The 22,276-nt window shown below is 46.2% G+C and overlaps 1 protein-coding gene across 2 annotated transcripts in view; it reads right to left on the bottom strand.

Moving 5' to 3' along the window:
• The window catches only part of LOC119177840 (activating molecule in BECN1-regulated autophagy protein 1A), a 152,895-nt gene that overhangs the window by 121,090 nt on the left and 9,529 nt on the right, over nt 1–22,276 (bottom strand). For both annotated transcript variants that reach the window (XM_075887428.1, XM_075887429.1), the window contains exons 2-6: nt 21,103–21,268; nt 20,566–20,624; nt 17,799–17,982; nt 10,769–10,936; nt 310–543 (exon numbers count right to left, since the gene is read on the bottom strand). In XM_075887428.1, coding sequence (XP_075743543.1) covers nt 310–543; nt 10,769–10,936; nt 17,799–17,982; nt 20,566–20,624; nt 21,103–21,258 — 801 coding nt within the window. In that variant the 5' untranslated portion in view covers nt 21,259–21,268. The remainder of the gene's footprint in view (nt 1–309; nt 544–10,768; nt 10,937–17,798; nt 17,983–20,565; nt 20,625–21,102; nt 21,269–22,276) is intronic.

Genomic DNA, 22,276 nt, shown 5'->3' with positions numbered 1-22,276 from the left:
ACAACACTCCTCCACAACTCGAAAAAGTCTACGGTAGCACTACCCCTTGGCAGAAGTGGTTGATATGAATAAGCAATAGTCGGCAGCAAATACACAAGAAACGCGGCATCACTTTCATATGAGCAGCAGCACTATGCTCGACTAAATTGAGCGAAAGATGAAGTCAAGTCGCAGCGCATTCGAGAATACCGCAGTTAAATTTAATTAGTCATTGCATGTCTATACTGAAGAACGGAGAAAACTCGCCCTTCCTATCAAGCTTCATTTAAGTTGGTGCTGGCACCACAGAGCAACCAGTGTCCGTCTCACCTGATGCAACACTCCGAAGCGTTCGTACAAGGACACAAGCCGAGCGCTGATGCTGCGCCCCTGACTCGCCCCAGTGTCTACCGCCGCAGCGGGCACATGCAGCCCCCGCACTTGCGTCCCCAGCACGGGGTCCAAAAGAGGGGGACCACTGGTCCCGGGGGCACCCGGATCTACGTTGGTGATGCCCGTCACCAGCAAATCACCTCGGGGTGCACAGAACTGCACAAATCGCACCTGGAGAAGAGCAGAGAGGAGCAGCCACCATTAGCACATGTTGCAGCATAGCAACTTTTAAAGTAGAGAAATTCGAAAGAATGCAGATATATGACAGATAAACGGGCAACTTGGTTTGGGCTTGTAATAGCGCAAAAGGCAGCACTAAAACAAATACAAACAGACCAGAAGAAGACGGGACACACACAGCCCTGTTTTCATCTCGTCCTTTTGCATTCATTCTATCGCCACCTTTTATGTCATCATAAGCAGATGGGTCACTTTGCCGGAGCCAATATACCACTCACACTTCCTTTCAAAGATTCAAAGTCACAACTACATGCAATGTGTTCATATCAGGTTCTTAGTGCTAATTCATTGACAGATAGGGTATAAAATTCCAAACCTACATGAAGTATCTATGAGATGTTCAACGGCTCCAGGCCGACTTATCCCTACCAGCTGCAGTTGCTCAACTTAGACCCAATGCACAGTTAGGTCCGACTATACCTAATCAAATTATCCCTTATATGTACAAAAATAACAATCCTTTAATGTTAATGCATCAAAGAATCTACGGCTACATCGAACAGAAACAGCCAGACAGTGCAAAATAGCACAGGAAAGTTTGCTTTCCTTCAAATTAAGTTGGCTCTTTCTCACATTTGGGGTCTTTCCTGCATGCATTCAAGAGCGTCAACAGTGAAATAACGAGGGAGTGCACAGGGCAATCAGAAACTAACGATTGCTATCACATGGTGATATGACTCCTCGTCTCCACGCTCATCAGTCAGTTGGGCCAGGTCACCGCTTCTCTGTGACGATGGCTGCTCTGAAGGAGAAAAGCCTGCTGTTTTTTACAAAGCTGGCAATAATCAAGAGAGTTGAATGTGGATAAAAGTATTCTGATTATGCTCCAAAGGCCAACATTGGAGCCAAGCTGGGCTCAAGACCAGCTGTGTCGGGCACCTGAAAGGCACACATATCCACATTTGAAAACGTTGAGGCGACTTTTAATAAAAGGTTGCTGGTAGGCTTGTGCAAATATTCTAATGCTCCCAATATTCGATTGAATATTACTGTATTTGGATTTGCATTAAGTCAAATTTAAATTGTTTATAACTTCACAGTATTCGACATGAACAAGTAGGATTACATTAGTTTGCATGTAACCTCCTGTAAAGGTGGTTTCATTGCAGTGAAGAAGTGACAAACGGTGAAAGCACCTATGTAAACGCATACAGTCAAGCCCGACTATATCGAACCCGTTTATATCAAATTATCCCGTATATCGAACAATTCCTCAGCAGGGTAAGTTTACATTGAGAATATATAGCAAAAGTTACTGTTTTATTGAACGAAAATAGCAACGATAACTGATATATCAAACTCCATGTGCCTCAAAAGTGCCCTAGCAAGTTGGCTTTCCCCTCGCGGTGGCGGGGAAAACTGCCGGCGCCACCCTAGAAAAAGTTGGTTAGACCCAGTTGTGCGCGGGCGAACACCCCCCTCCAAGAAATGATCCTGGCCCGCTCGCAGCGCTTACAGCCAATTAGAGGCCGTTGTGCTTTCTCCGAGGCGCGGAGGCGGTAGAAGTGAGTGCCAATTTTTCTTTCTTTATGCTTGTGTGCCTGCTGCTGCAAATTCAGCGTGGTCTGTGGTGTTGCCTATTGGTGCTCTGTGAACTGTATTGGCGCGCTGTCTTCATGGCTTGCGCAAAGAGGCAAAATTTGCCGTTCGCCGCAAAACTCGAAATCATCAATTGGGTTGAGCGCGGAAGTCCGACGTCGCCGCCGCGTACAAAATTCCAAGGAGCACCTTGAGTACTATCCTGAAGAATAAGGCAGACATCAGGGCCAAGTCGGACAAAAGGCCAGGTGCCCGTGGCGCCCGACGTGTGCACGCTGCTGTGTACGAAGATGTTGAAGCGGCCGTTTACAAGTGGTTTGTGGACGTTTGGTCGCGAAACATCCCGGTGTCCGGCCCTGTGATCGAGCAGAAAGCCAAGGACCTTGCTTTTCTGCTTGGCAGGAATGATTTCCAAGGCGGTTCAGGCTGGCTTCAGCGGTTCAAAGAACGGCACGACATCGTTGCATCGTTGACAAAGCTGTTGCAGGTGAAAGCAGAGCGGCGGACCTGGACAGCGTAGAAAAATGGCTCGAGGATAACTGGCGAGATGTCGCAGCAAGATATAGAGCCCAAGATATCTTCAATGCGGATGAAACCGCTCTATTTTGGCAAATGTTGCCAAACAAGACATTGCGTGTCATGGCGACAAGACAAGCGGCGGCAAGGCAAACAAAGCTCGTGTGTCCGTGCTGTTGGCAGCTAATTTAGACGGATTGAAAAAGCTTCAACCTCTGGTTATCGGGAAAAGCATGGCACCGCGGTGTTTTCGAAATGCGCTGTCACTTCCGGTTACCTACCGAGCAAACTCAAAAGCGTGGATAACCGGGGAGTTTTTCAGCAGATGGCTATCGTCGTGGAATGATGATTTGGTAGGCGAAAATCACAAGGTGTGCCTGCTCGTGGACAATTGTTCATCGCACCACTGCAGTACGACCTTCAGCAACATCGAGCTGCGTTTTTTGCCCCCGAAAACTACGTCTGTACTGCAACCACTGAATCGAGGCGTTATACGCACTATGAAAACCAGCTATCAGAAGCACCTGGCAAAGAGGCTGCTGCAGAACCTTCGTGTCGGCAGGGAGCTTAAGATCGACTTGCTCGGAGCTATTTCTATGTTGAGTAGATCGTGGGCAGATGTCAAGAAGGAGACGATCCAGAACTGCTTTAGGCATGCCGGATTTCGCATGCCTGGTGATGACACCCCAAATTCTGACAGCACTGAAGACACCGCAGGTGTTTCCGCCGAAGTTTTGAACGAGCTGGCAGAGTTCCCGGGTGCTATCGACAGATTGACGAGTTCATCAGTGCAGACGATGATGTCCCCATCATGGGCCAATTACAGGATGAGGATTACATTGCAGACGTCGTGTTGACCACGAGCCAAAGCGACAGCAATATGGAAATCGACGACGGCCCATTGCCTACATCCTCCGAAGTGATTAGTGCACTTGGGTTGGTCCGGCGCTATTGCTTGAATGCGGAAGGTTGCGGCCTCAGCTGCTCCGACTCGGATAACGTGGAGGTGTGCGTGCTGTTGCAGGCAGCGTTGACACAGAAAAAAATCCGGGACTATTTTGTTCCACAGTAGGGCACGCAAGTAAGCCACCATATTAATAAAGTACTTTTCTTCTAGTTTGTTATGTGCCTTTGTGTCAAAACCTATACCGGGCCTATATCGAATTATGCCATATATCGAACTACTAAACGTTTTTTGGCGAGTTCGATATACCCGGGTTCGACTGTATCAATTAACACGTAACTTCCTTTAAAAGTGGTTGTACTGCAGTAAAAGAATGCTAAGGCATGAAAACATTTTTTTTTTAAGAAATCCGCACTGCCGAAAAGCCCCACTTCCAGGTTAGATGAACGTATTACCCTCAGACCTATTAATCATTTTTTACGTTAAAAGCTTCTAATTCCAACTTAAATGCTCCAAGTATCGCAAACTTGAAAATGTAACATATTTAGAAGTTACCACCCACATTCTGCCGAAAGTCCAATGCTGCCGCAAATCTAAGTTGTTTCCTCTTGCTTTGAACCAAAAGAATGGTATCTGCACTGGCCTAGTTTCAACTTTAAGAAATATTGTGCAAGTTAGTAGAGCCACGACAAGTATACCCAGTTTTTTAACATTATGCAATATATACTATTCAAATTTAATTTGAAATTTTTTGACCAAATTCACTATTTGCACAAGCCTAGTTGCAGGATAATAGGTCTCAAAGCATTACAATTCCCTGCCCCACAATTAAAGAGATCACGAACGATTTTCATTCTACACTTGACAAACCGAATTTTCGCGGTGGCCAAGAGACATAGTTAGACATAGAGCATAAGCAGATTCAAATGCTCCAGAACGAAGTCAAGAAAAAAAATCTCGGGTTGATCGAAGCAAGCAGCTCCACTAACGTAAAACCCGAGGAGGGGCGACGCATGGAGAATATTGAGAGGAATTTCTTTGGTGAAGAAGTTGTGGTGCCAAGCCTAAAACTGGACATGTAGGGAAGGACATTTCTGCTCCACTAACATCAGTGGCTATTTGTTGGCTTAGCTGTTGCCTTCCTCATTTTTAGAGGACCGGTGGCAAGTCGTGGAATTTACCAAGTGTGGCGCATGACCATTCTTAGGATGACACCAAGGAGCCTAGAAGGTGCTGTGCACCAAACGATTCAGAACTTCCTTTAGCATATTGGTCTCAGCGTTTCAGGTGAGGCCGGTACCAACTCTCCCCGCTTGCCGAGCAAGATCAGTCACTCGAGAAACTCCACTCATTTGTTGGGCCAGCTGTCTAGATTTCTAGATGGCATTCATCAGTCAGTTGGGCACGGTCACCCAACGAAAGAATGGCATCTGCACTGGCCTAGTTTCAATTTTAAGATATATTGTGCAAGTTAGTAGAGCCACAACAAATATACCAATTTTCTTTAATAATATGCGATATATACTATTCAAATTTAATTCGAAATTCTTTGACCAAATTCACTATTTGCAAAAGCCTAGTTGCTAGATAATAGTTCCCAAAACATTTCAATTCCCTGCCCCACAATTAAGGGGGGACATGGTTTTTAGAGATAACATAGGTTCTTTCTTGACCAAAGTAGATGAAACTGCACTGCTTTGTTCAGTTTCTTTAGCTTTATTTAACTATCCAGTTATATTTTACACAGGTCAATTATTTCCAGAGGTAATTAGTACTCTCATTCTATTGTTTGCCGAAACAATAAAGTATTATCTATGCAACATAACATCATTTTAAACACATATATGGATACAAGAAAGCCGAAGGAGAGCAACGCTGCAAGCTGATTGGAAATTGAACAACTACTTCTCAATTTACAGCACTAATGAGTTCATGGTCTACACCTAGCCAAAAACAAAAAAATTTTAAATTAATATAAAAAAAATTTTGAACTGCAGATTGAAAATCTGCTTGCAGCGTTGCTTTCTATGCACATTTAGCTACATTGTGCAAAAAGAATTGTAGCTCTAGCTGTCCTGGGTCGACTTTTAGAGAAGAAGCAAACAAGGGAAGTGGCCAAAATCCATGTTCTGAGAAAATGAGCAAAACAGGTTAAAACTTTATTTAGCGTTACAGAATGTAAAACATCACAGGCACACATAATTTTAGCGAGTTAATATGCACCAGGCATATAATCAGATTGATTGTTAGCATGAGCATGCCTTTTTTTCAAGTTTTAAGTTTCGCGCACTCACTCATAAGTTTCGTGGCAGCAAGAGTAGCGGCAGGTGTTAGCTTCTTCTTCACGTACGCCTGCCACGTTTTCGTGTAGAGGCCGCGACGCGATATGTTCATCATTGCAAATATGTCGTTAAAAGCAGTCTGCCTGTTGCCAGTTGCCTGCATTGCGCGGGTGGCGAGCACGTTCACTGTGAATGGATTTATTTTCTGCTGTCCGTCGACGCGCGGCGCACTCCACTTTGACGACCCGTCACCGCAGTTCACACACACTAGCTCAAGCTTGACGGCAAGGCCGTATTCCCGCTCGCCTCTCCTAATCTCGGCGTCTCCGTTGCAAATCTTGCACTTTAAATGCAATATTATCAAAGCATTTACCGCCTCCAAGTCCAGGATGGTGAAAGTCGTTTCATCGGGTGGGGGACCCACAGCGACGGCACGTTTAGCGATAAGGCTGCGCTTCCGCTCCGTCGCCGCAACAGATGAAATCTCTCGCAGCTTCTCTTCTGCCTTCTTCTTTTTATCCTCTATCTGTTGTGGCTGCAGAATTTGTGTGTCGTGACGCACACGGCCGCTTTCCGCGACGTTGTCGGCAACTGACGGGCTCGTAGGACTAGCGTCCGTTAGGCCTGCCGCGCTGGCGTCGACGACCGCTCCGCTGGCCGCTGCGAGTTCGTCATCCTCGTTGTCCTGGGTCGTTGCGGGGCGCTTCCTGAAGTTCTCGGCTAGCGATCGCCTCACCCGCTTTCCAAATTTGTGTTTGGTGCGGAACTTCTCGATGGCACGACCCATAGCTGTAGGCAGTTGACAACACCAAGACAAAATGGCGCACGCTCACGCGCGTCTCTGCGGTGAAGCAGACGCCAGAAACGCCGCTTGGCCAATCGGATGCCTAGATTTTGTCACGTGCCCCAAGCAGCCAATAGAATCGCGCGCTTGTACCTCTCGATGACGCGCTTTTGCTAGAAAACCAATGAGCAAAGCGAGCCAGTGGTGGCGGGAAATTGAAGATGAAGAACGGCTCTTCCAAACGAGATCGAGATGGCCACGATAGCCCTTGTGTACCGGCAACGGTTTGGCACGGAAAAAGCGCGATTTTAGCGTCAATTTGCGCTCATACACACCTCATATTGGTGTTACAAATTGATTTTACGGCGAAAATAATGACAATATAAGCTAGAAACTTAGCAGATTTGTGCAAAAATAGATATAGATTCCGAAAATGTCAGCTTGAAAAAGTCAATTTTTTTGCGATTTTCGGCCTTCTAAGACCCGTGTCCCCCCTTAAAGAGATCATGAAAGATTTTCATTCTACACTTGACAAACCCAATTTTCCCGGTGGCTCTAGTCCAGGAGACATAGTTGGCAAAGTGGTATGAGGTGAAGCCTGTGTGGTAGATGTCAAGAGCATAAGAGTATTCAAGTGCTTCGGAACGAAGTCAAGAAACAAAAAAATCTCGGGTGGATCGAGCAAGCATGGAAGCATTAGAATTATTGCACAAGCCTACCAGAAACCTTTTGTTAAAGGTCACCTCAACATTTTCAAATGTGGCTGTGTGTGCCTTTCAGGTGCCCTACACAGCTGGTCTTAAGGCCAGCTTGGCTCTAATGTCGGCCTTTGGAGCATCATCAGACTACTTTTGTCCACATTCAACTCTCTTGATTATTGCCAGCTTCCTAAAAAACAGCAGGCTTTTCCCCTTCAGAGCATGGCTGTTCTTAGGATGGCACCAACGAGCCTAGAAGGTGCTTTGCACCAAACGATTCAAAACTTCCTTCAGCATATTGGTCTCAGCGTTTCAGGTGAGGCCGGTACCAACTCTCCCCGCTTGCTGAGCAAGGTACCGTATTTACACGATTGTAAGACGACCCTTTTTTTCAAATTTGACAATCCAATGTTGGGGGGTCGACTTAGAATCGAAATCGAACCATGTACCTTAGAATCGAAATCGAACCATGTATTGTCATCTCGAATAGTTTCCCGCTCAACCCAAAGCGCATAGTTTTCCGCGTGCTTATACAAAAGCTTTTCTTTTTTTAGCATCTACTGCGCGCATTACGAGTGCCTTTATGACGAGCGCACGGCTCTTGAGGGAGCACCGGTAATCGATGGAAGAGCCGCCGTAGGGGGGTATTGGTAGTTGACGGAAGAGCTCCTCTTTGTGATACAATTTTCTAAGAGGGCGCGTCACCGCGTGCTCCTGTCGCTTGTGTCCACGACCGGCTCTCTCGAGTCACTTCTGTCTGACATGAGTGCCGTGACATGAGGACGAAAGTTCGGAATCGGTGAATGTGTGGTGCGGAAGTGGATAATTTTCTCGTGCGACTCCAAGCGCCGTGGCTTTCGCGGGCCGAAGTCTGGCCGCTTTCCGGAACTAGAGGCGAAGCTTGCGGCCTACGTGACACCTACGCGATCGATCGTTGTTGGTCGCGTAGGTCGCGTAGGTTTTTTGTTTTGTTTTTTTTTGAGATGCGATTTTGGGGGGGTCGTCTTACATTCGAGTCGTCTTACAGTCGTGTAAATACGGTAAGTCCCTCGAGAAACTCCACTCATTTGTTGGGCCAGCTATCTAGCTTTCAATATGGCAACACGTCTGCTAGCTCCCAATCCATTTCATTGCTCGACTGCGAGTAGAGTGATTTATGTAAGACGTAATGATGTTGCCAGCCTGTGGCATGTGCTTTGCACCAAACGATTCGGAACTTCCTTCAGCATAGGGTAGAATCTCGATGATACAATTACGGTTGATGAGAATTTCACGATGATATGAATTTCAAGGTTGTTTTGGATTGACTACATTATACAAAATACACCTTGATTCGGTGTTATACAAATGGTTACCCCAGCCACCGCGGATGATACGAATGTGCAATTCACCGCTGCATGCCAGTGGCACAACGCGGCAAGAACACGCCGAGAGGCTTACGGGTCGGCACTATCATGAACTACCCGCGCGGCACGTCAAAGCTCACGGCCTTGACAAGAACGCGATCGTCGAGAGCCTGGTTTGGATTACTATCCCTGACAACACCGAAAATAGAAGACCGTGCAGAAGCAGCGAGTCGGCTTGCCTGAACGTGTCTTGCTTTTGCACTGCCGGCTGAATCCGTCGGCGCCACTGTGTCCGCTCGTGTCCTTTCGGCTGGCCTGTCTCCCCAAATAACGTTAGTAAAGGTGTAAACTGTTTCTTTTTAGTGCCTTGAATGCATAATTCTAACTCTGTACGACCTTCAGTGCTCAGGAAACGGGCAAAATGGAATAAATTCTCAAGCGGTGATGGCGGCAGAGGGGGTGGCATGTATACGAGGTGCAGAACGAATGTGAACGTTTTCGGCGGGCACGGACGTGGTTTTCCGGCTGCGCTGGCATTTTCGCTTGAATTCTCCAATGCGAATTCTCCAGGACACTTTTTTTTTTTTTTTCGTGTCAACTTCGCGGCGCGGCTTTCTAGCTGCTTAAGCGGGAAAGCGAGTGAATCTCCAATGAGTTAGGCCGCTTTCGCTTGCTTTGATGTCAACTGTGAACGCGCTGCGCCAGCAGCATGAGCGAGGAAACCGCGGCACTTAATTAAAAGAAGGTGAAGACAGGAAAAATCAAAAGAACATCACAGACTTTTTTCAGCAAGGTGTAGTTGCCTATGAAGTTCTTGTTCATCATTTTTATCAGCTTTAAGTTGTTTTTGGTTCATTAGAATTCCGGCTGATACGAATATTTTACCCGCTCCTTCCGAATTCGTATCATCGAGACTCTACTGTATTGGTCTCAGCGTTTCAGGTAAGGCCGGTACCAACTATCCCAGCTTGTCGAGCAAGATCAGTCACTCGAGAAACTCCACTCATTTGTTGGGCCACCTGTCTAGCTTTCTAGGTGGCATTTCAGATGAAACAACATAGACTTCCTTGTCTAATGACGATGTTGAAACTGTCGAACAGTTCGCTCGTGATAGCACTGGAGACATAATGTGTTCCTACGTGCCCAGATTTTACGACGTGCTTCACGGATTGTGCCTTCTTTGTCAGTACCGGGGGTCTATAAAACACAGTTCCCTCAGCAACTCTTGGCCACTGTGAAAAACCACGGTAGAGTCTCGGTGATAAAAACAATAATCTTTTACTAGTTTGTGAAATTATTCGGCTGAATTTCCCTGTTTGATGAGCCAAAATTCGAATGTTCCAAACATTTTTCTCGTGCCGTGGTGGGGGATATGAACTTCGGTACCCAAAATGTCAAGTAACGGCAGAGCAGCGTGCTTTGGGAGCTTCAGAGAAACATGGTCAAAATATGCAAGTTCGCACGTCACCCCATGCTTCCTACCCTCCTTCCACACTTTTCAAATGTCTGCCAGGACTTGAAAATGAACCCATTCAACACATTCCTTTGGTTCCTATCGTGCTCCAACTTCAATTAGAATGACCCAGAACCTTCTGGCAAACAAGTTGACAACAGTGAAAACTAGCGAGGGTAAACATTGATGCTTTTGTTCATGCAATCATAGCTGACACACTACACTCAAACCTCGATATAATGAAATATCGGCTATAATGAAAATTTTCATTCTATCAAACTAAATGAAGTCTTGCAACAAATATAGCGTTAGGAATATACCTTTTAACAAATTTTTGGATATAAGAAACTTATTTTCATGTAAGATACAACTATGTTATAACAAGGTCTGAGTGCATACGTACCAGCCCCATTCTTAAGTTTGCATGGTACAACAGACGGCATGTTAAAATAGTGAGCACCTAATAGCGTTCCCCGCAAATGTGTTAACACCATGAATGAGTCTGACAAAGATAAACCAGCTAGAAAGGTGCTCTAGAATTATGACCATATGCTATCATTCCAACGCACCATTACTAAGGACCATCTCTCTGTAGATGCCGCTAATGCTTCCTGTGAAACCAAGAAGGCCTTACCTTCTCTCGTTCGGAGGCGGTCTTGCAAGTAGCCAGTGCCAGACCCTTACGCCAGTCCCAGAGCACCACACGATTGGCCGTGGCAATGGCCAGCAAGGACTCCAGTGGGTGAAACGCCAGCGAGGAGATCACCGTGCCCTCCGGGGAATGCCACACTTCACTGCCACCCTGCGCATACAACATACACAAACATGTAAAGAAGGAAAGGTAACACAGTTTCTCTTCAATATTGTTTACGATAGATGTTAAGCCTATCGATTTGCAAACTTAAAATTTATGAACGTCTGCCTCGGTGGTGAAGTGCTTGTGGTGCTCGGATGCTGACCCAAAGGTTTCCGGTTGGATCCCGGCTGCGGCAGACACACTTTAATGGAGGTGAAATGCTAGAGGCCCATGTATACTGTGCGATATTGGCACACGTTATATAACTTAACATGGTCGAAAATTGCAGACATTATGACATACATCTTAATCATAGTGAGGTTTAGGCACACAAGACCCTCTTGGGGACCTTCGACGAAGAAATTTTGGTCTGTGTGTCTGTCTGTACAATTGTCTGTTTGTCCGCCCTAGATGGTACCTCAAACGGCACCAAACGGCTAACCCCATCCGCAGCGCCCACCAATATTGCTCAAGGTTTAACGTTCATAGCTGTGCGATTGTCAACTAAAAAGCAATTGTCGCGCATATCTGAGGCGCCCCAACAATGCTTCGATGTTTTGTATGTCTGCCTTTATACTAGAAGAGGCACACACAAGTAACTCTAAGGAATGTAGTGTTTACCCCACTGCACTGACAGTGCAATGCGATGCTCAGAAAGGTGTTTCCAACGCTTTGTGTTTCCAACGGGGGTGGCACCTGCCCGTCGCTTTACGTTCTACACCTTATCAACTCCGACACTGGCACGCATCTTTCTCCGCGGGCTGTACATCTTCGTTTTCGAAGATAACTGACAGATGGCGCTTGTGCCTAACGTGCCTCGATGCGCTTGTTCACCTCTGCTACACACTCGAGCCACTCTAACGCAGCGCCTCCAGAATACCATTCACCAATTGTCTTGCGCAGAACATCAAATAAACGTTGTGTTCACTCTCTCCAGATGCAAAACTATCGTCTTGCATCTGGAGCAAATTAACTGCAATCAGCAAATTAACTGCAGCCATCTTGGAACAGCGGGAACTGACAATATTGTTTTTGAATCACACGGACTTTTTCAGCAACATTGTAGACACTGCCTTTCAAATCTTTTTCGGAACTTAAAAGTGTTCAAAGGGAGATGCGAGACGGAAATCACAAGCTTTCTAAAGAATTACAACTTACAATTACCATATTACAATTTGTTGCTATCGCATTCATTGCACTGCACTGGACGCGCCGTCGTGTTGACAGAGCTAATCGCGAAGGCTACGCTTCCACAAACTCGCGGCGCAATGCAAGACGACAAAGCCCATGATGAGTCGACCTCCAAAGATTCGTTGTTGTCACCGTGGTCTCGGAGAATTCCCATCAGCGCCTAATTTGACATCGCCTCAATAGGAACGACACGGTTGTATCCCTATTAAAAGAAAAAAAGAAAAAAGCAAATCTGAAGATCGTCGGGGATTACACCATGCAAGCGCAGTGAAACCATGCACATGCACACAGCATTGAAAACAAAGAGTGAACCACGGATATCGCGGAAACTATTTGGTAAAGTGCTCTCCACATGCGGCGTGGCCCCACATAGGTGATGCTAATCGAAGAATGTTACTGCCAACACAAAAGTAGTTTTCTTTTTTGGTTTGGAGACGGGGAAGAAACATTCACACATGTGCCCGCGGCGGCAAGATCCGCGGTGACACCGGTACCCATAGTGTGCATGCCTACCTGCCCGGCTTTCGGAGATCCGCGCGCAAAAGCGACCGCTCGCTCTCGCCTGGGAGTTGTCCGGGCCGTTACTTTGCGCTTTGTCGACGGTAGATGCATGCTTGCGCCAAAATGACAAAATCTGGGGTGAAATTTCTAAATTGTTTGTGGCAAAAATTCGTTATATAAAGGATGTCTCCTGCTTTTACTTTGTTACATAGAGGTCTCAAATACTAGTGCTTCGATGAATTAACGGCAGGGGATAGAAAAACTGCATAATATCGAGGAATTCGTTATATGGAGTTTAATTATAAGCAGGTTTTAATGTGTGTGTCCAAGAATCGTATGCGTCCAATAAGTGGCTTTGTCTTTTCTTTCGTCCCTGCAAGTGCAGTGCAAGCTTTTTCCTTTATGCCATTTTTTTCACTTGTCACTTAGTTGCAGTACTTATCACAAAATCAAATCAGTCTGCATTGCTGTACATTTCAATACATCTGTTTTGTTCTCCTTGGCAAAGGGGACGGTGCAAGCTCAAAAATAAGGTAAATGAAAAGAAATCCACTGCCTGCCCTCTGGCAGGCACTGGAAGTGCTCGTTCAGCTAAGCTCGATGTTCGGCTCTATACCCTTGGACAGAGTTCAACACTGCATAGTATAGATGAGTACAACATTCTGGTACAATGCAGCCCTCACGACAACTTCTGATGAGAAGAAAAAACAACACCTTTGGTAACTACCATATATTGCCGATTGTAAGTCAACGCTTTTTCATAAAAAGGCCTTCCAAAGTTTGGAGGCCGGCATATACACAGAGTTGTAAAATACCGTATAAACCAGAATATAAGTCGAGATTTTTCAATAAAATAATAAGCTAAAGTCGCCCCTCGTCTTATATAGCGGTGTCTAGCCGAAAGTGCAACGCTGTCTCGCAACATATGGCTTGCGTGTGCTTGTGAAGCCAGACGCGGCCATATCCGCATCCAAATCCAATCGCAGTTTGTTTTCTTTGTGTTCGTGATTTGCTTCTGATCTGTTCAGAGTTTTCGCTCCGCTTGACATTGCGCTGCATTTTTAGTGGCTTTTTTTTTCGTTCTCTGAATATGTCTAGCGATGCGAGGAGGCAGTACTCAGCTGTGTTTAAACTAGATGTTGTTGAGTTCACAGAAGCGAACGGGAATATGGCTGCTCAGCGCCGCTTTGGTGTATCAGAAAAAAGCGTGCGCTATTGGAGGGCGCAGAAAGGGAGGCTGCAGATGTGCAATCCTCGAAAAATGTCGTTTCGTGGACGAAGTGCCGTTCATCCGCAGCTGGAGGATAAGCTAGCGGACTTGGTGCGGGAAGTTCGTGCGTGCTCGCTGCCAGTGACCATGGCTACCATTCGCAAGAAAGCCGTGGAACTCGCTCGGGAAGCTGGGCTCACGAGAGAAGAGTTTCGTGCACCGAACTCTTGTGTGCGTCGATTTATGCGACGCAAAGAATTTTCTCTCCGGCGGCGCACATCCATCTGTCAAAAGTTGCTGGAGGAGTTCGAGGACAAGCTCATAAACTTTCAGCGCTTCGTAAACCGGCTTCGGGAGCAGAACGACTACATGATGGGGCAGATTGGCAATGCCGATGAGACCCCCGTGTGGTTTGACATGCCTTCGTCGACCACGATCACTCAGCGCGGCGCCAAGAATGTGAAGCTGCTGTCCACTGGCAACGAGCACTCGCGCTTCACCGTCATGCTGGCATGCACGGCAGATGGTAGAAAGCTTTCGCCCCTCGTCATTTTCAAACGCAAGACAATGCCGAAGGAAGTGTTCCCGCCCGGTGTTGTCGTTCGCGTCAACAAAAAGGGATACATGGACGAGGCCATGATGCTCGAACGGATACGAGTGGTGTGCAACACCACCAGTGGCCAGGTGCACTGCTGCGTCTTCGCATCATGCTGGTGTTAGATGCGTTTCGTGGCCACTTGACCGACGCAGTGAAACGCGCACTCAGCGACGGGAAAACGGACCTCGCAGTGATACCAGGTGGTATGACGTCAACCCTCCAGCCGCTCGACGTTGTACTAAACAAGCCGTTCAAGGACCGAGTGCGGCTGGAATACCAAGAGTGGATGCCCGGCGACAACCCCAAGACACCAACGGGCCGCCTACAGAGGCCTCCGCTTGCGACTGTTTGTGGCTGGGTGCTTTCCGCCTGGCGCTCCTTGCCGGATTACATGGTGGAAAATTCTTTCAAGAAATGTTGCATCAGCAACTAGCTGGATGGCACTGAAGACGACGCACTGTGGGAGGTGGCCAGCGACAAACTCTCGTCTTCAGAAGACAGTGGTGCTTCATCGGACGAATAGGAGCAGTTGCGATGGTGGTAGAGGGGAGCTTCGACGATCGGGATGCGGTGCGCCAATTCGCAAATAAATGTGGTTCGGCAGTTTTGGGTTGTTTTCCTTTTTTTTCTTTTTCGGTAACTTGAACTTGGGGGGTCGACCTATATTCCCACTCGTCCTATAGTTCGGTTTATACGGTAGACTTGGAATCACAAAATCGACTTTTCTGAGGAGTCCAAAAAAGTGTCACCGTTTTCTGATTCACTGCTATTCGACTCATCGATAACATCAGTCACAAAGGCAACGGAGTCGCGGGAACTGCTATCTTTTAATGCACGTGTGCCGCTTCCGAAGCCGGACATTTTTACGATCTACCAGGACAATCGCAAAACTGCAGTATAGCTAAAGTGGCTAGAGGAGGAGGTGTCAGAAATGGCGCATCGGAGATGCAGCATTTTTTCATGATGTGTTGCCGATGGCATTACAGATTCCATGGTAGCGCCACCGCATCGGCGTGTCTGTAGGGCGAGATTGCCAACAACACTGGCACTCGCCGCACATGGGTATGACGGTGCATTTGGCCCGCAAGGAAACACGGCATGCGTTTATCACTTGCTAACAATGTGACATACATTTATCTGTCGCAAAAAACTCGACATGCATCTCTGACTAACCAAAACATGATGTTTATCGTTCACCAAAGACACGACATGAGTTTTTAGCTTTAGTGGAGAGCGTGGCCTAACAGCGTTTGCAGACTAGGCAATACAATAATTGAGATTTCCCGTGACCGCGAAGCACCATGGGCGTTCCACAGACAAGCTGGCAGCGCCGCGTGGGCTGGCAAGACTTCATGAGGAACTAAACCACATTACCAGTCACACATGCACCCCACCTATGCGCCCACAAGCGTCTGCACATCTTCTTGCACTGACACTTGTACGACTTTATCATTCCTGCCTTTCGCCTCACTTGCGAACAGTGGCGTGCACGATTTGCAAAGCTGCTCAACAGACGCAAATGCCACTGCTACACCGGCAACCGCCCTGCTTTCATGGGGCAAGCAATCCTCAACGCAGAGTCAGAAAACAACGTCGAAGCAGGGCGGAAGTACAATGTGTCAGAAAAGTGCATGAGGTAATGGAGAAAACAAAGGGCCAAGATCCTCGCGTGCGCCGCGACACACATTTTTTTTGCAAACCGAAGTCTGCACGATACCCTGCTGTTGAGGAGGCGGTTTGAGATTGGGTTCACGACCAGAGAAGCAAAAGCCTGAGTGTTTGCTAGGATGACATTGAAGCAACAGCATGTACAGTCAAACTCCGCTGCAACGAACGCCACTTGAACGAAATTTCCACTACAACGAAAAATTCACAATTCCCTGTCAGCAGTCCATAGGAGTCAATGCATAAATATTGTCGCCACAACAAACACTTTTTCTTTGTTCGTCCCACTTCAATGAAATTTCACGATGCAATTCCAGGCTAAGATACTTATTGCTATGCAGTAAACCCAATCTTTAACATTTCTATCCATTTTCAGAGCCTGAAAATGCGTTAACGAAGTCTAAAACATGTGTTTGCACAACTAGAAACCGCCGCTATACCGCCGCTGTTCAGCAAGCATGAGCACCACCATTGCTCGATAGTGATGGCAATGAGACTGTCCTGCTTTTGTTTTGCCACTGACTTGCTTTTGAGCTGCAGACGATCCGAAGCTGAAGCTCAGTCGCTCAGTTCATGGTTTCCTTCTCGCAGCTGCTGGGTGCAAAAACGGCACGATGCCTTTTCCGATTCCAATGCTTATCATTATGTTCGCGCTTGGCCAGTGTGGTAACTAACCAGAGTGAGTGCTCGTCTACATTATTACCAAAATCAGCTAGCTGCGAATGATGGATGATAAGAATGGCATAGAATAATGCAAAAGTCGCCGCTCTACGATACCCTACCTTCATCTAGGCTTTGTCGGTTACCTTTGACGGTGGACAGCTGCTGGTGTTAGCGTCGGCTGCCAGCTCACTACTCACTACAGCTGCCGGCTCACTGGTAGTATTACAGGCATCTCTTAACTTCATGGTGTTAGAGACAAGACCAATGGATAAGTGTCGGTGCTGGTTGACACCTAGCAAAACATCAGATAATACTTGTCTTGTGTTGACTGCATGCTCCACTAACTTCAGCAAACATGCAGAGTTGCAGCTCAGGCTGAACGCTCGTGTACTTACAGCACTGTGTACGCAAAATGTTCATACTAGGCAGCTGAAGGCATTATATTGTACTGACAACACCATTGGATTAAGTGGTACACTGACCACATATCTTCTCTTCCTTGGTTTTTGGAGTCAAATCCACTGCGCATCCCTGGATACTTTCTGACAATATTGCAATGAGCAATGCAGGCGGTGTTGACAGTGAGACAGCATGACGATGAGACCGACGTCAAGAGTGTGCCTCAAGTGTTCGGTTGCAAATTCAAATCTCACTACAATGACAACGAGAGGATGCACGAAAAACTTTCAGTCGCTAAACTTTGTTGTAGCAATACTGAAATCTATATTGATGAGATGCTAACAGGCACTCTGCTTTTAGAACGAAATTCCACAATTGAAATTTTCACTTCCACCTGGATAATTGTAAAACAACCAACTTTTTAGCTCAAAATGAGCTAAATCTGATTTACGGTTGAATACTTAAATAGCACAAACTGATTACGCATGCTTCAGGAAGCCTATGCATTCCTGGGCAGTCCGCAACAGGCTGTCCATGCTGAAATTCACTGGCCAGATTCACTGGCCAGATTCACTGGCCAGAGATTCACCGACCCGAGATTCACAGGCCAAAGAAGCGTCAAGCGAGCAGTTTCCACTCACCCGCAGGTCCCAGACGCGCACCTGTCCCGCCAGGCAGCCAGAGGCCAGGATGTGGTTAGAGCTTGGGTGGAAGGCCAGGCACCAGGGAGTACGTGGGTGGCCCTCCAGGGTGTGTGCCAGCTTGCCCGTCGCCACCTCACACACGTGGATGCGGTGGTCGCCGTGCGTCGAGGCCACCTTGGTGCTGCAGCAGAATGTGGTGTCGCACAGTTTATGTACAAACTCGCATAAGGACTGTGACCCCAGCTTGGCAGCGCGAAACCGAGAAAATTAATTATACAGCCAGCAACAATAAACGAGAAGCAAACATTCCGACCTACGTATCCCAAGCCACGACGTATATTCTAACTGATTAAATGCACGTAGTCATTGAAGCTCCTCAAGTAATAGAGGTCTCCTATACCACTTGGCAGCACGGAAGATTACTTAATCTACGAGCATGCCAGAGAACAGAGCATAAGCAGTCAAAGAAAAGATAGCGAACAAACGCACCCCCTGCTGAGCGTGGGCAAATCAATCAAAAATCATTTTGAAAAGGACAGCATTTGTTTTGAGGTGGCAACGACCATGAAGGAACAAAGCAGGTTATGGCCTGCTTCGTGCCACCACGCGTGCTTCTTTTTATATTTATGAAAACAGTCCATAAAATGTATAACCATTACTTTGTACAAACTACTACAATCCAGTGTCTACAAACCTTCCACATTAGTCTAACACCTTCCGATAAGCTTGAATGTGCAACAAGAACAGCTGAGTATATTTTGGAAACTAATGTGGCCACCTTGATAAAACAATGGAATCTTTGACGCAATGCACATGAAATGTTTATGCACCTTAAAAGGACTGTCTACTGCTTGAAAAATTTTTTCTGATTGTGGTGCAAATGAAAAGATCGTTCGTCATATCAGCGGCAACGAGCATGCTTTCGGGCCAGAAACAAGGAATAGTAATTTTTACTTGATGTTGAAGGTCGATAAAAAGCGACCACTAGCGTTACCCAACAGCGAATGTGGTCAATCTAGACAATCTATTGGTACGACAAGAAATCCTCGCAGGTAAGCTTATTTTGCTTAAAAATGAACACGTTTAACTTGAAATTGTATTTTGTGCACATGAAGCAGCTTTAGATTGTGCCAAAAACCTTTTTTTTTTTTTTCCTCACGAGCTTAAATAGGTGCCCGGTGTGGCTGCCAGCAGTGCGGTCGCTTGCCTGCATGCCTGCCAGCAAACGGCGGAGAAACACGACCACGACGTCTGCCGCCGCCCGCCGCTTATGAGAACAACAAAAATGTGTATGTGCCTAAAACAACCACTAAGATATTTGTTTTATTAATAACCAAACTTGGTGAAGCCGACAAAACCACACGCGGTTTCAGTTTCCGACTTTCACGGGCACCGACCAGTGCTGTGGGCATTCATCCCACCGATGGAAGGAGACATAACGCAGACCAAAAAAAATCTGTTTTAAAAATTTCTACGCACTTTCCAGAGAAACCGCTGCATGGTTAAACCCTTCACGTGGTATGCTTTCTATTGCGACACAAAACACGAGAGAAACGAAGGACGGTAGGCAGTCCCTTTACGAAGATCAGATTGCCGACTACCAAAGACAGTGTCTGCTGCTATCAGCGCAGAGCATGTATTGCTTGTACTTTGATTTATTCATTTCCTGGGCACAACTTCACCAAATAACATGTTTCGTCTTGAACACACCGACTGCTGCCTTCTCTAACGTCACGAACACGTGACGATATTCATACGTGAAATAAATCCCCAAAATATGCCTCCCCCCCCCCCCCCTTACAGCTAAATATACTCAGGCAAGATTTGAAGAAAGTGACGTTGCTCGGTGGCAGAATAAAATTCAAGATGGCGGTGAAGCAGGGCAGCCTCAAGGAACAATGCACACCAGCGTTTCTTGTGAAATTTTTTATTGAATGTGCCTGCATTTACTGTTTTATACTGAATGAGAGAGAATCCTAGCATTTGCATAATGATAAAAGGGAAAAAATGTTCTTAAAATGTCCCGACCATTTGTGAAACCTAACAATGCAACCCCAAGGTACCACACTATAAATGTACAAAGAAATGGTGCACATATCTAAAGAAGTTCAAAACTTAGCTTCCTAAAAACCACTGCTGTAGGATTCTATAGCGGAGAACAGGTTGAAAAAGGAACGAATAGGGGGCTTGCTCAATCATTGGCATATATTTTAAATCACCAAAGAAGGGAAAAGGGGCACGTGCACAGGATTTTACGGTTAATTAGAAAAACTATAGCACATGGCTTGGTGCTCTGTGAAGGTTGCATTTCAGCAAAAGATTTTATAAGAAAAAAAGGATAGGGGCTCTTGTGCAAGTCCATGCAGTACAGAGCGAAACACCCACGAGTAGACTAAAATTGTGGCAACTGGGGTGCCTACACAGGTCGAGCAAGCTGTGCGCTCACAACTGCAATACTACACATTCAGTGCTGTAAACAATGCTTCTAATTCTTTAAATATTACACTTCTCAGGTAATTCTAGTAATTTTAAAAATACTAGAGAGTTTCTGTGCCATGAGACTTGAGGGCCTTTCCAAATGAGCAGTAACAAAAGAAGGCACTAATGTGCTTGAAGCCCTAGCGCACTTCTTTTCTTGATATTCTTTTGTTATTGCCGCACACCGATGAACATACACGCTATCACCACTGTCAAGCACAACCTGCTATGCAGAATTGGTAAGCCTAGCAAAATTTCAATAGGCACGAGGACAGAGGCAACTCACCAGTCAGGACTGAATGCCATTAGGAACGTTGAACGAACTGATTGCGGAAGATTACATGCCTGCAAAAGTAAATGTAAGACACAGTCCTATTAAGTCAATGCATACAAACATATGCACTCAAAGAGAGAGAGAGAGGTACACATATGCCAAAACACAGTGCAAATATGCACTACATGCTCGCACAGATTATGCTATCGTTCGACATTTATGTATAGCTATGGGGGAGAGGGTGAAAGAGACCACTTCTCAATGAAAACTGCGTGAGATCTATAGACACAAATACCTAGCTAACAAAAATCCCTTGCCAACAAATGTGCCGACACTCGCACAAGCACAATTAGGAGCAAATTTATTTGCTCGGTTGATTTCATACCAGTATATATTGATGAGACTGGCCTCGACACCGAGTCGAGTGAGCATTCAAATCTATACTACTGTTGGATGAACACAGCAGTATAAAACTGGATACTACGGTGAAGCACTGATAGCACACTGTTTGCTTTCGTACTCTCCCGTCCTACTCACACATGCACTCACCGTCTCCTCCAGCTCGTAGTGGGCCGCCCTGTCCTCACCTACACAGTCGAAGGCCAATGCATGCGTCGGCTGCCGCGGTTTATAACCGAGCTCACGCTGGAGCAGCAGCGTCACAGTGCTGCCCGGGCAGCGTGCACGTCGCCGGTCCACCCACATGGCCCCACAACTGCAAGAGACAGGCACTGTAAACTGGGTACACTGCAGCACCAAGAGATGTCTCAGGCAAGGGCTAAAAAGTTGCTTAAACTACTTGGCATTCTTCAACGTACACCGACATTCGAGTAAATAAACATTTGCATAGCTTGAATTCATAGAACTGCAGTCACCAACACTAAGAAATAAATCAGTGGCTTCCTGCTCATAAACATAGGACAGACCCCTAAATCTCTTCAATGTGTGCGAATGCATGTGCGTAGCAAACAAGCACTTCTAGATGAGGTTTGACCAAATAAATTCCTCCCACAACGCAGCATCCTACAGAAAAGCACACTCGGCAAAAGACTAAGGCGCAATGATAGATCATACTAATCCCCTTAGATATACTGTTTGGAGCTAGGATCCAAGCCCCGATTTATGAATTCCATACTTCCCATTACCATGAACAAAATGACACAGCAAGACGACCCAACTATACATCTGTGTACATGTGTTGCCCAACTTATGCAAAACATTATTAGGATTGTGGAGTAACAAACAAACCAATTGAAAAATTAAGAAGCAAGTAGTCCAGCAGAACTTTGGAAGAAAACAGCGTTTCCTCCTCAGACTCGGACTAATAGGGTCAATAACAACGGGACACACTCTAGACTGACATATTGAGCGAAGCAGCTCGTCACCGAGAACAAGGGCAGGACTATTTCTTAATCCCCTGCCTTCCCAAGTTGTGTTGAAATATAGTGAGTTTGGAAAAAGGAAAAATGTTAATAACACAAATGCCTTCAAGAGAAATAAATTTTCTTCCCAGGTACCCTAACATCAACAACTAGGAAGCAGTCTGTCTGTGGAATTCCATTAATGAGCTAAAATTTTGCTAAGTATTACAAACAATGGCTACTCCTCCATACGGCATACCTTACAAAGGAGTTGGCACCATATGTCACAGCCGATTATTTGTTTTTTATTGTCTGCTGTGATGTAGAAATTTGGCAGGCCTTTACTAGCTCTGAAAAGGAGG

Source organism: Rhipicephalus microplus, chromosome 1 (genome assembly GCF_043290135.1).
Source record: "Rhipicephalus microplus isolate Deutch F79 chromosome 1, USDA_Rmic, whole genome shotgun sequence".
In the NCBI taxonomy this organism is placed as follows: Eukaryota; Metazoa; Arthropoda; class Arachnida; order Ixodida; family Ixodidae; genus Rhipicephalus; species Rhipicephalus microplus.
This window is presented reverse-complemented; position numbering and strand designations above follow the sequence as displayed.